The sequence below is a fragment of the Gallus gallus genome, chromosome 1, assembly GCF_016699485.2.
Source record: "Gallus gallus isolate bGalGal1 chromosome 1, bGalGal1.mat.broiler.GRCg7b, whole genome shotgun sequence".
Taxonomy (NCBI): domain Eukaryota; kingdom Metazoa; phylum Chordata; class Aves; order Galliformes; family Phasianidae; genus Gallus; species Gallus gallus.
Genome location: NC_052532.1, coordinates 83144737 through 83158262, shown reverse-complemented (window position 1 = coordinate 83158262; position 13526 = coordinate 83144737). Strand labels below are relative to the sequence as shown.

General features: G+C 43.2%; 1 protein-coding gene across 1 annotated transcript; it reads left to right on the top strand.

Moving 5' to 3' along the window:
* The first annotated feature begins 881 nt into the window (after positions 1-881).
* PLA2G10L (phospholipase A2 group X like) lies at positions 882-12591 on the top strand. Its single transcript, XM_025143691.3, has 4 exons — positions 882-1009; positions 4767-4932; positions 10031-10137; positions 12356-12591. Exons 1-4 carry the CDS (start codon positions 970-972, stop codon positions 12517-12519), a joined length of 477 nt encoding a protein of 158 aa, XP_024999459.1. The 5' UTR covers positions 882-969; the 3' UTR covers positions 12520-12591.
* The last annotated feature ends 935 nt before the right edge of the window (positions 12592-13526 follow it).

Sequence of the window (13526 nt, the reverse complement as noted above, 5' to 3'; positions counted from 1 at the left end):
TTGATTCAAATGCCAATGTTTGGCAAGCAAACATTTAGAGGCATATCATTAAGCAGGGAGATACAGCTTTACCACAGTGAATGCCATCAAGGGGTGCATCAGAGACAGGCCAACAGCTTTCTTCTTCTCTTCCTCTTCCTCTCCCTCTCCCAGTGGAGCAGCCTGTTGCAGCCACCACCTCTGCAGCTGGGCTGCCTGCAGAAACTGGCATAAACTCAGTATATGCCAGCTCCAGGGACCACTGGCTGTGGCTGGGACCCACATACTGGGGAGTGTTCAGGAAATTAGTTTATATTGGTCAGGTGCAGTAATAGGTGCAGCAATAGTGGGTATTTTTCCCTGTGGAGTAGCCCAGAATTAGCTGTGTTGGTCAGTTTATAATTAGATGTTTGCATCTAACAGGATTATTTTTCTGTTAGATGTTTATAGTTTGTCTCTTCTTTTTTAAATGTAAAAAATAATCAGTCTTAAATATATATATATATATTTAAAATTATATATACACCCCGAAAGAATGATCTATAAAAAGGGAGAATCCTTGCCAGGTGGACACTGCAGCAGAAAAGCCCAAGCCACAGGCTGGGCAGTGGTAAGCTTCCCGTTTCCAAAGCCACTCAGAGGTTAACCAGGGTCTGCAAGCAAACAGCTTAGAGAAGGAACACAGCTTAATGCTGAGGCTGCCTCGGGGATGCCAGCCCCTCCCAAAGCCGGTAGCACACACACAGAGGCAGCCCTCACCCTCAGCAGCACAGCAGGGAGCCCTTTGGGGAGGTCTGGGACTGGGCTGAGACTGAGGGAAGTCGAAGGAGGGAGTGTTCTTCTCTTGCAGGCGTACACAGGCAGATGTATATACATAAAAACCCTGGAAGCAGAGAGCTGCTGAACACACCCACACCTCCATTTGCTTGGCAGTACTGGGCTGCTGAACACCAGCGCACAGCATCGTACCGGTACTGAGGAGCTCTGCCCATGGGCTGGCGGCTGCTGCTGCTACTTCTGCTGCACGCAGGTGAGTGCCATGTCTGTGCTCCATCCCTTGCCTCCCACAGCCCCCTCCCTGGGCAGCTTCTCCCCTTGCCGCCAGCTGTGCCTACTTCACCCATACCATTTGGCTGAGTAAAAAGCACTGTTTTTGTTTTTGTTTTTGTTTCCCTCTTCACTTTCATAGTGAGGGACTGTGTAAGCAAGCTGGGTGTCTGTTTTGTTTCCATGGTGGTTTCAGTAGCTGGTGACTCAAAAATACAGACAGCTTACTTTGAGGATAGTTTTTGTTGCTGGTGTTGGTGTTTCTTTTTATACTAGTATCTGTGGAGTGAGCAGTTTTCCAAGAATCACCTAGTGGTTCGGTTGGAAAGGACCTCAAATCCCATCCAGTTCCAAGCCCCTGCTGTGGGCAGGACTGCCACCCACCAGCTCAGGCTGCCCAGGGGCCCATCCAACCTGGCCTTCCTTTCATACAAAGTTCAGGCTGTCCTTTAAGAAAACCTATGGACTTCTGCTAAAATAAGGACCTTACACACAATGGCAATGTGACAGTAAATGCTATCTATCTACCCATACTATCCCTCTTGGGGTTCATGCCCATAAGCACACACAGTCAGAATTCACACAAAGGTCTCTATTTTAATTCTGCACAGAATTAGGTGCCCAGAGATCCTCTGCAAAGCAAACACATCTTGAATGAAAGCAAGTTATTTATATATAACTGTTTAAAAAAACAAAATCAAAAATGTTTTTATTTACAATATCTAATTGGTTACTGTATTTCAACTTCACTGGGAATGTGCATTATGGGGTGGAAGACTGTAGATTTGGGAAGGAATAGCTGCTTTAACCTCATCAATGTAACAATAGGCATATACGTTTTTTAATATGCAAATACGCCTTAAAGAACCAAAATGTGATTTATAGGACTCTTTCTCATCCATTCTTTTTGACGTTAACACATCACTGTATGTTTGCCATACTTGTGGCTAAATTGTTTCTTTCTCACTCATTCTTGGCATATCTGTGATCAACTGTTTATACTTTCTTGTGCTTGGCAAACTAGAATTTCTTCCCTTTGAGACTGTTATGTCTACTTTCTTGTCCTCGGTGGGCTATACCTGTAGCACTGTTTTAAAATAAAAACCAAAACATTGCCTTAATCTGCAACAAAGACTGCTTGTCTCAAAAGGAAATAGCAGGTTTAAGTTGTCAGATCCACCTCCACTTGTCTCCTTGCAGGTATGCTCTCTGCTGAAGTTCCCCATTCATTGTATAGCTAATGATAGACCATACTTTAATGAGGGATGTGGCTGATTTCAGGCTGCTGAGGAGACTTGGACTCTCTCAAGGATTCCACACATTGGCTTAGCTGCTCAGCGTAGAAAATGCAGTTTTGATTCTTGCTCCAGTTATTAGCTGAACACTTGGATAGTGAAAAGTACTTTCTAGGGCCAACCATCAGCTAGAGTATTTTGCTGCCAGCTGAAAGCCCACCCAGTTTTCAAAGGATAAAACAGAAACATCAGATGCTGCCTGAAAATTATGTCAAACTCTCAAGGAGTGAAAAGCCTGAGGCCTTTCTTCTGGACTCAGTTCCCTCTGGGTCTTTTTCTCTGCTTTCATAACTAGCTCTGTGCTGTAATTACAGTTCCTTGATCCTCAGAGATATCTCCAAAAGAATAATGGTCTTTCTTCTGGGTGAGGCAGAGTTACCCTTACACCAGCCTCTGTTTCCAGGCCAAGTCCAGTGGTCCTGCCTTAAAAGGTCAGGAAAAATGTCTGAAAAATAAACCAAGCTCCTTCTCAGGAAGGACGTTGAGCACCTACAAAGATGCTTCTGTTTCTGTTGGAACATTTTTAGGTCTTCAGGCTAAAGCAAGTTGTGGAAGTGTGATTTTTGCCTGAAATCTAGAGCAGTTCAGCAGTTCCAGTAGCATAACCTGCGGCAGACCTGCAGCCTGCTCTGACTGTGAAGCATCCACTGTTTGGACAAGGGAAACAGGTCGCCACTTTACTTTCAAACAACATGGGTCTAATATGTTTTTAGTGCAAAAACTGAACACTCAAGTAGTGTTCAGGTGAGGGGAGCTGTTACTTTTTCAGGAATGTGCATTTAATCCCTGAGGAGTGCACTGGAAACATAAGGAGGCTGTGTGAAGGTCCGAGACAGGGGCTTTGCTCCCTTCTGTGCTGGCTGCAGACAGCTGCTGGCGTAAAATGATGACAGAAACACTGGGAGCTGGGCTGCAAGCCCACCATTAGCAGAGAAGAGCAAATGGACAGACTGACAGTAACTGGGACAAACCCACATTGCCTTCAGAGGGGTTTGGATCAAGCCCAGGAAGCGCACTGGAGCGCAACAGGGGAGAGGCCCAAGAGAGGGGATTAGATGACTGGGTTTTAAAAGGAAAGTAACAGTTTTAATAATAGTATTGAGTTGCTGGGTGGTTTAGGGGATTAATTAGGCTGTGTTTGCACAGCACTATGAAGAGGTCAAGCTCAGGGACAAAGCCCTGCTCTGTGATGTGAGCTCCCTCAGGCCCTGAGATACTGAGAGCCCCAGCCTCTGCTTGGGCCATGCAACAGCCAGGGGCAGTGGGGCCAATGCTGGGGAGCCTGGCAGCCCCTCCAAGGTGTTTGGTGCCAGGGGTAAGTAGCTCAGCCTTAGTGGGGATGGTTTGTGGTGCATGCTGGTAGAGCCCAAAGTACACTCAATACTTCACTGCGAGCCCAGGAGGTAATCACTGCTGTTTGCTGCCACTGTTACTGTGATAAGCATCGAAGCGCCTATCAAGCTTCAAAGTGATTTATGTATTAGAAACAGGTACTCTTGGCTTCTGTAACAGTTTCTGCAACTGAGAGAGAGAGAATTTTAAATTAAACATTTGAAATCATGATATTATTTAAAAGACCTGTAACTCAAAAAACTCCAGATCAGCTTAGGTGGCTGTCTGAACTTAACCAACAGAGAACTTCTTGTTTTTTCCTGTTTTTCTTTTTTTCCAAATTCATGCAGCCAACTTAGTGTTACAACTTAAGTGGAGTGTAGTAACAGAAGCGGATGTACGTGTCACTAGCACTTCAAAATGCTCACAAGAAGGCCATTATCCACACATCCTAGCTACCTTAGGCTCTCTGTTTTGGACAAAGTAAGCCTTGCAGGCCTGAGGACTTGTAGCTGTTTCTGTATGAGAATTAGTAGTACTGCCAGCTCTGTATGATCTGGAGAACAAGTTAAAATACCCAGAATAGTAGGAAAAGCATGAATATTACAAGGCATGTTGGGCAACAGAGAAACTTCATTTTTTTCTGTGGCGTCTGGGTGCAGACAGGCAGCGTGCTGGCTCTCTGCTGCTTCACAATGCACCTGGGATCCTGGCTCAGCCAATATGCTCTGCTAGGTTGGGAACTCTGCAGGTGCAGTGAACCAATTGACTCTGCATGGAGCTTGCATAACCCCAGCCAGGATGAACAGTTCAGACTCTATAATGTGCAAATCTGGGCATGTAACTTCAAATTGCAAGGTAGCCCCAGGTACACTTGAGCTACAGTCACACACTGGTGCACCAGAGCAAGAAAGTCTGGCTTGATCTGAGCTGCCTATGTGGAGTATCTTTGCGTATTTGTTCCCTTTGCAGGGTGAACATAATGGCATAGTTAGATTGTCAAGGATCCATCTAAATAACTAGTCAAGGCCAAAAATCTCTCTGTAAAGGTTTTAAGAAAATCAACATATTACATGTTTAATCTTTGTGTGATACCATGTTCTGTCTTTGCAGTTTGGAAAGGTGCTCTGGGAAAATCCCATTCACTACACACCCGAGGAATCATTGAATTGGCAGGCGCTATATCATGTGGCACAGGACGGTCTCCCTTGGCATATATTGGCTATGGATGTTACTGCGGACTGGGAGGACAAGGCTGGCCTAAAGATAAAACAGACTGGTAAGAAGAACCTCAACTGTGTGTCCAAAAGCAGTGCAGATCTTCATATTCTTCCCTGTCTGTACTCCTGTGCCTCCAAGAGCTCACTACTGAGGAAACTTAGTATCTGCCAATTGTGAGCGAGGATCCATGTACCATATGCTGTTTGAATGAGGACTTTGCCACCTCCTGGATGAGGGCAGAGCTCCCTGAGACCTTGTACTATGTGGGTGGAGGGCAAGGAAGAAACCAGGATATGAGCTCATTAAATCATACCTCTTATTCATAGAAAGCAAGCCCTGTCTGAAGAGAGAGGAGTGATTGAAAGGTTTGGATGATCATTTCATCTCATCCTGAAAATGGCAGTGATGGGAATATTACTAGTCACCCCCTGGAGGGGTCTAGAATTTTGCAAGGAGTAATCAAAGCTGTTGTCTTCATCACCTGACTGTTTAAAGCAAATCAAGCAAGAAAAACAACAGGCTAGAACATGGTAGAATTTCCCCTTTTCCTTGGTAGATGCTGTGCTTTTTATTTCCAAGAATCAATGAGATGTTGCAACAAAAGGCTTCTTGTACTTTGCAGTTAGCATACATGTAAATCTTTAATGTGATGGACTTTTGTGTGCTCTGAGCCCTTTATGTACAATCTCATCTGGTTTAAAACCTCAAAGGCAGAGCACACAAGTCTATCTGCTTTTATCTTCAGTCAGCAAGCCAGGTGTTATCCACACACTAAAACAGCTTTTCTCAGAAGGGAAGGCAATGTATAGCTCACTGGAAAGGAAGTTGGCTGAGCTTTCCAGGGTGCCCAGTTCCTGGAGACATCACATATTTCTACCAAATTAAGATTTGGCTCTGGAAGTGGCAGGACAGAAGAAGGAAAGGAAAAAAAAAATAGGAAGAGAAGATGACCATGCCCAGGCTAATGACCAGCTCCTCTGTGGTCATAAAGGAGCAAGGAGCCATTTAAGTTAATGCATCTTTCTTCATTAATGCAGGGGAAAGTTTCCCTTCCAAAGCCATTTTTTCATATCTCTGATTTATAGGCACTATCTATGAAATAGTCAACATAAGACTTATTAAAAAAACAAGTAGCTGGCAATGATGTGTCCTAGGTTTCAGGCATAGAGATTACTGTTAATGTTTAATAGTATCTCTTGATATGCTTATAACCATCTATAGCTCTATCTGTAAACATGTTCATCATTTCTGTTTGCCTTTATAATCTCTTTTCATCAAGACTCTTAAAATCAACCCTTTAAAATAAAACATGACTTCACTAATTTGAATACTTCATTTTCTAAAGGCCCAAATGGAGTCACCTAGAAGCTGTTTTCCACAGACATTCACTGATACCAGGTTTAGGTGACTCTGGGTGCTCAGTACTCCTGAAAAATAGAGAGCAACATCTGATCAGGTGTTCATTGGTGGATGTTTCTGCTGCTCTTTGATTTCCATGGGATGTGGATTTTATCCTAATGGCAGAAAATGGTAACTGCACATGGAAATGCCTCTAAATATCAGAGAGTTTGGTATTTAGGAAGCTTGATACTCTAAGAGCATTCAGTACTGTTGCATAGCAGTAATGCTTGGTGAAAGCAAAAAAGATTTTTTAGTTTGATTATTAGCTAGAAGGAATCAGGAATGACATACTACATTTAGTTATAAATGTTTCCAGTCTGTGTTCACCAGAGGAATCTTCTGATATTGCAAAAATCATTGTGGCTGAGTATCCCATGCCAGTTACAGTGACCACATTATTTTCCATATTTGCAACTCTAGAGAAGAAAGATGTGGAGTGGCAAAGCTACAGGCCTTGAAGGACACATACTGTTGGAAATGACTCACCTCCTTGTCATGTCTGTTTTAAGAGTCTCAGTAATAAACCTAGGAGTGATTTGCTTGTGAGTAATTCGGTCAGTCTGTCTAGACAGGGCTAGAGTGCTTTTCAGCATCCCTCTTTCATGGAGGAAAAAAGGTGCTGTTGAGTGGGTAATGGTTTTATAAGGTTTATTCCACACTCTGACTTTGATGCTGTGTTGCCAGGAATTACCTTTTTTCCTTTTGTTCCATGGTCTCTTCACTTCAAGTCATGATGACATTTCTTTACCATAATGTTGGTAGATTTGTTTCTCCTTCCCAGTTCTGTTCCTTTCATTGCCACACCACAACTGAAAGGAGTGCTGCCATAATGTCTGCATTTCCCTGGACTTGTGGCCTTATTTTTTTTTCTCCTAGAAACGTGGTGCATAGGATTTAGTGCACTGCATGGACAACCCTTCTGCTTGGGATTTCATTTTGCTGAGCAGGACCTAAAAGTGTTCAGAATCTCCCTGTAAGCATCATTGACATGAGGGGCAGGGTGGCATACATGGCTCATCTAAGTCCTGGCAAGCTCACAGAGACTTCCTCTCTGTTTCTGAGTTAAAGAACCGTGGGGATGGCTGAGCTGTTTACATGACAAACAGAATGGGACAAATTCTTATCTTAAAGGCAGCTGTGCTCACTGCAGGGGCCAGTAGAGTTGTCTGTAGCCATTAGGGCTGTCTGGTCCCACCGGGTGATGTATTAGTTATTTGTTAACTAGGTGAACCCAGTTGTATTGAATTTTTTTAGTTGTTGACCAGTGCTCTGCCGTACTATTGGCTGGCATTGTTTGCATTAGTCTGACTGAGCATTAGCAGGCTATCAACACCACATTCTGACCCAGGTGCATGAAAAGGCATTTCCAGATAGAACAGACATCTGAAGATGGCAAAAGGATGATAGGTTTCCTCACTCTTCATACCTTGACACCCTTTTCAAAGCACCTAACACATGAGCTAGTCTTCTCACTTTGTGTTGGTATCACCCTCTGCAGGAGGAAACAGTGTTCATGGAAGCAGAATTGTGCCCCAGCTCCTGTGGCCCTGCAGAATTCATGTAACTGCCTCACCCTCATTAAGAGAGCTAAGGTCCAGCTGGCTCTCACAGCTAGCTGGCTCATCTCTGCTGCGCTCCTTTGGTTGTCTGTGCCTGATTTATAGACTACCTTCCACCTCCAACAAGATCTTGTCTCAAAGATCTACCTCACACTGTAAATTATTTTTCCTGTTTATTCCTTCTGGCTCTTCCTGAAGAGCAATTCCATTCCCTCAGGTTGAAGAAAGCTGAGACTTTCATGCTTTCCACAGGGTGGTGCATTTTTCTTTCCTTTGCCCTTTCACTTTCAGCATCTTTGGGACAAGACCAGGAGTGAGGCGCTGCTGGACCAACAGAGATCTGAACCACACCCTGTTACTGCCATCATGCCCAACAGAACTGGTTCTGTGGGCTGAATAAGGTCATCTGCTGAATTACAGAAATCTTCACTCTTCACAGGAAAACTTGTAGATATTTATATTCAGTAAGGCTGATTTCCATTCTGAAGTTCTTTGAGGAGATCACACAGAGGTAGATATTAGTCTGCTGCTGGTAACTAACATTTTTAGGTTTCAGTGAGGTGAGTAGCACGGTCAAATCATCATATTGATTTTGTCTTTTCAAACTAAGAAGAAAAAAATTATCATTTAGTTTGCAGACTCATCAGTGGGATGAAATTGCTGCTTTAACTTCTAAACCTTCCAGTCAGCAGGGAAAGCAGAGCAGTCTAAATTCAGCGTGTATATAAGCACAGGGTTTACACAAAAGCTGAGTTTGATCTGACTGGCCTGGCACTCTTGTTTCTTTCATGATCTACCTGATCTAGTTGCAGTGATTTTATTAGAATATGTATTGGTGGTGGATTTTCTGTTTTGCACTTCAATTTTTTTCTTGGCTTTATCACTTCACACAGCTCACCACCCCACATATCCAGTTTCTGAAAGGGCAAAATGCTTCTGAGGTAAAGGGTGATTAAGTTTGTGAAGTTCCTGGGATATCAGCTAACTTTTACTGACAGCTCTCAGTGATTCCCTTGAGAAGGCCTACTTTCTACACAGGGAGATTTATTCTTCTTGCAGGATTGTTTTCCTATTTTTCCAGAGGGTTATAATGGTGGACCCCAGAGCGCACTGCTTTCAGGTACATTGGCTTCAGGCCTTGAAGGTAACAAGCAAGGTTTTCAACTGGATTTGGTAACCTACAGGCAGCTCTGCTCTCTTTTGGCCAGCTCATCTTGACGTCTTGAAGGGTTGGCCTCTAGGACTTAGCTTCTCTAAAATCCTTCCTGTCCTTGTTTCCCCCTAAGACCAGCCTGCTTCAACACTTCCCAGTTATTAGAGTGGTTCCTCCTTAGTGTGCCCATGGGACAGCTTCTGGAAACAGGAGATGGCTCATCCTTGGTTCCAGCCTTTGACCTAGCACTCTTACTGAAACAAACCTTGTTACTCGTCATAGAACTTCTTCAGTTGCTGAATTTTTCACTAAACTACTGGAATAAAATTCAAATGGGATGAAATTTTCCTATGTATTATGAAGCACTTGACAGAGCAAATTTTTTTTTTCTGAGTAGTCTGTGGTACAGAGAACAGCTGAGCTAGCCACCTTCAGCCCTCTCTATGGTCAGTGACAAGCAATGAGGACTTTCAAATGTGATGTTTTTCACCTATGTTAGATCCCTGCAATATGATAATATAAACTGTACTCTTGATATGCATGGAGGGAGCATAGCTCAGTCCCTTGTATCCCTTTATGCTTACAGTTGTAAAGTCAACTGCTATGAATCCCACCTCTGAGGATGATGAGTTTGTAGCCAGCTGCTACACTGATGCCAAGGAAGGTGAAAAACATCCTGACACCAGATTCTGAGATGATCTGAACCTCAGCTGGTGAGCCATGGTCACGCACCTCATCCTAATGCTTCAGCTCCTTTCAGTAAAGCAGATTACCATGAGCTGGGGATTGGCCACACCTGTTTTTCTGAAGGCAAAATCTTAAAGAAAGGAGAAACATGGTAGTCATGGGGACAAATATGGCATTAATATGCTCCCAAGCCAAGTGAGCATTCACAGAAATGCCAGAACATTCCATTTGTTGACATACTGACAGAGCTGTAATTAGCAGTGGGTGAGTAGAGTAGCCTTGCAGTGCGTGAAAACTCCTTTGAGCAAAACATGCAGAATGCCCAAGCCCAAACTCTGCCTTTTGTTCTCCCTAAGGTGCTGCCACAGGCATGACTGCTGCTATGACAAGGCAGAGAGAGAGGGCTGCAGTCCAAAGGCACAGCGCTACCAGTGGGTGTGCGAGCAGAATGCTGTGCAGTGCGGTAAGGACACAGTAGCCTGTATTGGTTCCCTCCCTCTCACAGTTCCCTCCTTCCTGCACAGAAACACAGACTGACACAAAAGATTTGTGCGCCTTAGAGGTGGGGATTTTGAGGCTTTCAGAGTTGAGTGATTTCAAGTGCCACAGGCACATACAGTGTGTGTAGGCTTGCACAGCACTACAGCTGGTACCAGTCAAGGAGGTCTTGAATTGCACAGTAGCAGCCCATCAGTAGTACACACCAGTTTGTTTTGACACACACCAGATGATCTGAGTCTTAGAATTTGTCACTTCTATTTCGAAGTCTTCCAAAAGTCCCTGATAGTAAAATCTTTTGTATAGCTCTTCGAAAGTTTGAAAAGGAATGTGTGAGAGTAAAACCTGTCCCCATGCTATCAAAGCTACTTGCTTGAAAACTGAATTAATTCTACCTTGCCAGAAGATCATATTCTTCTAGTACAATCCCCAGCCTCTCCAAGCAGCTGAAAATCTGCCAGCAGACAGAGGGTGTGGCACAACACGTTCACAGTAGATCCTTTCCCAGTTCAAGAACCATCTATTAAAATAGGTACTGGCTAAGGAATATTTTGCTGGGCATAACTGCTCTCCCTCTGAGTTATGTATTTTTTAACTAACTGATATTTTCTGCTAGCTATTTCAATATGCAACTGTTCACTTTTGATGTAAGGGAACAATCCAGGTTGCAGATGTAAAGCTTACCATCAAACACGTGAGACATGCAATGCTGTCCCATAACAAAGGCTGCACTTGTTCCAACCAAAAGGCTGCACTTGTTCCAACCAAAAGGCTGGACTTGTTCCAACCTGCGTCATAAGCATTAGTTAAACAAATGCCATATATTCCTTAACTGATGTCCAGGCAAGGTCTCACGAGCAACCTGCAACAGTTCTCCCTGAATAATCAACAAGCTTCACTTTCTCTTACATCCACCATGGAGAGGAACAATGGAAATGTGCTCTGAAGGGACATTTCCTAACCCAGGCTACAGCAGGTTTCACTGAGGTGTGAAGGTATGACATTTTATCCAATTCAGACAAAACAGATGAAGTGTTAGATTCTGAGGCACATTCACTTGAACTAGAGGAATGATATCCAGAGAAATTACAAGCAGAATTGCTTTCACTATCCATGCTATGCAAGAGGAAATTAAATGCCTGTGGCTTGGCACTGTATCTTAAACAGAGATATTTTCAGGTATATTAAACAGAAACTCATTTTGCCTGGGACTTCTCTCCGTCTTTTGCTACTGCTATGCAGTTCTGCTTGTGGGGAAAAAAAAAAAAAAAAAAAAAAAAGGTGAAAAACCATATATTTCAGACCAGATTGGCCATCACACATAAGTGAATTTGATACGGTAAACATCCAGAATACAAAAAAAAGAAGCTTTGAGCTGTGGGGTCTGCTCAAAAAAAAACCAACACATTGTGCTCTCAGAACTGGCTACCAAGCCAGGCTCTCATACTGACATTAGGCTGGCAGTGATTGGCATAGCACAGGAAGACCTTGGGAAGCAGAGTGCAGGGAGAAACCCAGGCAGTACTGGTAGCTAATTAAGGAATGGACTTACTGCTGAGTCCTTGTGAACGGGATCATTAAAACACTTTAGCTGTAGAGACATGATTCTCCACAGAAAAGCTTTAAAAGTAGGGACTCATTTATCAGAAACAGTACTGATCTGGTGAAGTCCAGTGAAATCTGGAAAGATTTCTACTCATTAGTTTTGGAGCAAAGCCTGTGCACACTGGCATGAAATTGCACTTTAAACTTTGCCTAGTGCAGGCTTTAGAGGGTGTTAGATAATCTATAGGACCAGCTTCAAATAAAAAAGGCACTGTACTTTTAGGTAATGTCAGCTTAATGGCTTTAAGATACCTATAGGTGGGATGGGATTTGTTAAATGAAAATCAGTTATTTGCAGTGCATCCACCTGAGCTAGTTGCTTCTGTGTTCCATGCGGTCCTTACCTATTCATGCAGTTGTATGGCTACATTATATATAGCTTCATATATACGATTTGGATCAGCTTCTGTAGATTTCGACTCAAAGAAATCAGATAGCTAATCCTGCTGCTGAGTTCCTTGGCTCCTCTGTCTCCTCCCATGACCTGTATTCCCTATTAGACCTTGCTCACTCTTACAACTGTTTATCCCCTTGATCCAATACAGAATCTTTCATCCTTCATCCATTTTCTTTTGCAGATAACCTGACAGATCAATGTGAAAAAATGGTGTGCCTGTGTGACCAAGAAGCAGCAAAGTGCTGGGGAACAGCCCCTTACAACCCACAGTTCATCCTCTGGCCAGACTTTCTATGTGGACAGACTCATCCAACCTGCCATTTCAAATATGAAGGGTCAAAATAGTTTTTTAAGGAACTTTCTTCTAATCCTCTGAATCTGAACACACTGGAATAAAATTTTACCTCTTTTACCAAAGCTAATGATAGTGTGAGAGAATTTATGCCAGGCCATGATTTATGGGAAGGAAAAATAGGATTAAATACATGCCTCTTCTAAGGGAAGAACAAATTCCTAATCTCCTCCTTTCTTTCCAAAAACATGTGTTAAAACACATTGCTTGTCACCAAATGGTTTTTTGTTTTTTTTGTTTGTTTGTTTGTTTGTTTTGTCCTTTCACAGCACCTGACCTTCAGCTCCCACACATTTGCACATAAACTGGAAAATATGTAGAGACTTCTACTGGACTTATTAAGAAACAAAACAGTACAAAAAGAGAGATTGAGAGAGGAAAAAAAAAATCTCTGTGTAAAGAAATGGTTTTGAAGACCCATGACGTGCCAGTGTTGAAGTACAGTGATCCGCTTAATTTTCCTGGAGCTGCAGGTGAAGTGGAAGCAACAGAAAGGGAGGAATCCTGAGTATTCATTATGGGCATTCAGAGGAGATCTGGCTGAGCTGCTTCCTACCAAAAGGAAGAGCAGAGCTCTTGCTCTGGGTGCAGCTCTATCCCTTCTTACAGAGTCTGCGTGTATTTCTGAGCTAACATAAGCATCATCTCCCTTGTGTTCCTGCTTCACAAGGCTGGGGACAATTCAGAGGAGTTTAAAAGAGGGGAGACCTAAGCTGGATGTAAGGAAAATGTATTTTTTTTTTTTAATTGTAAGAGTAGTGAAGCACTAGAACAGGTTGCCCAGTGGGATGATGGGTTGTGTCCCTAGAGACTTTCAAGGTCAAACTGGACAGGGCACTGAGCAACCTGATTTAGCTGTGGATGTCCCTGTTCATTGCAGGGGAGTTGGACTAGATGATATTTAAAGATCCCATCCAACTAAAATGATTCTATGGTTCTATGGTTTTCTATGAAAAGGTACACAGAGTGATGATGGGACATTTCTGGTGCAAGGCCGGCA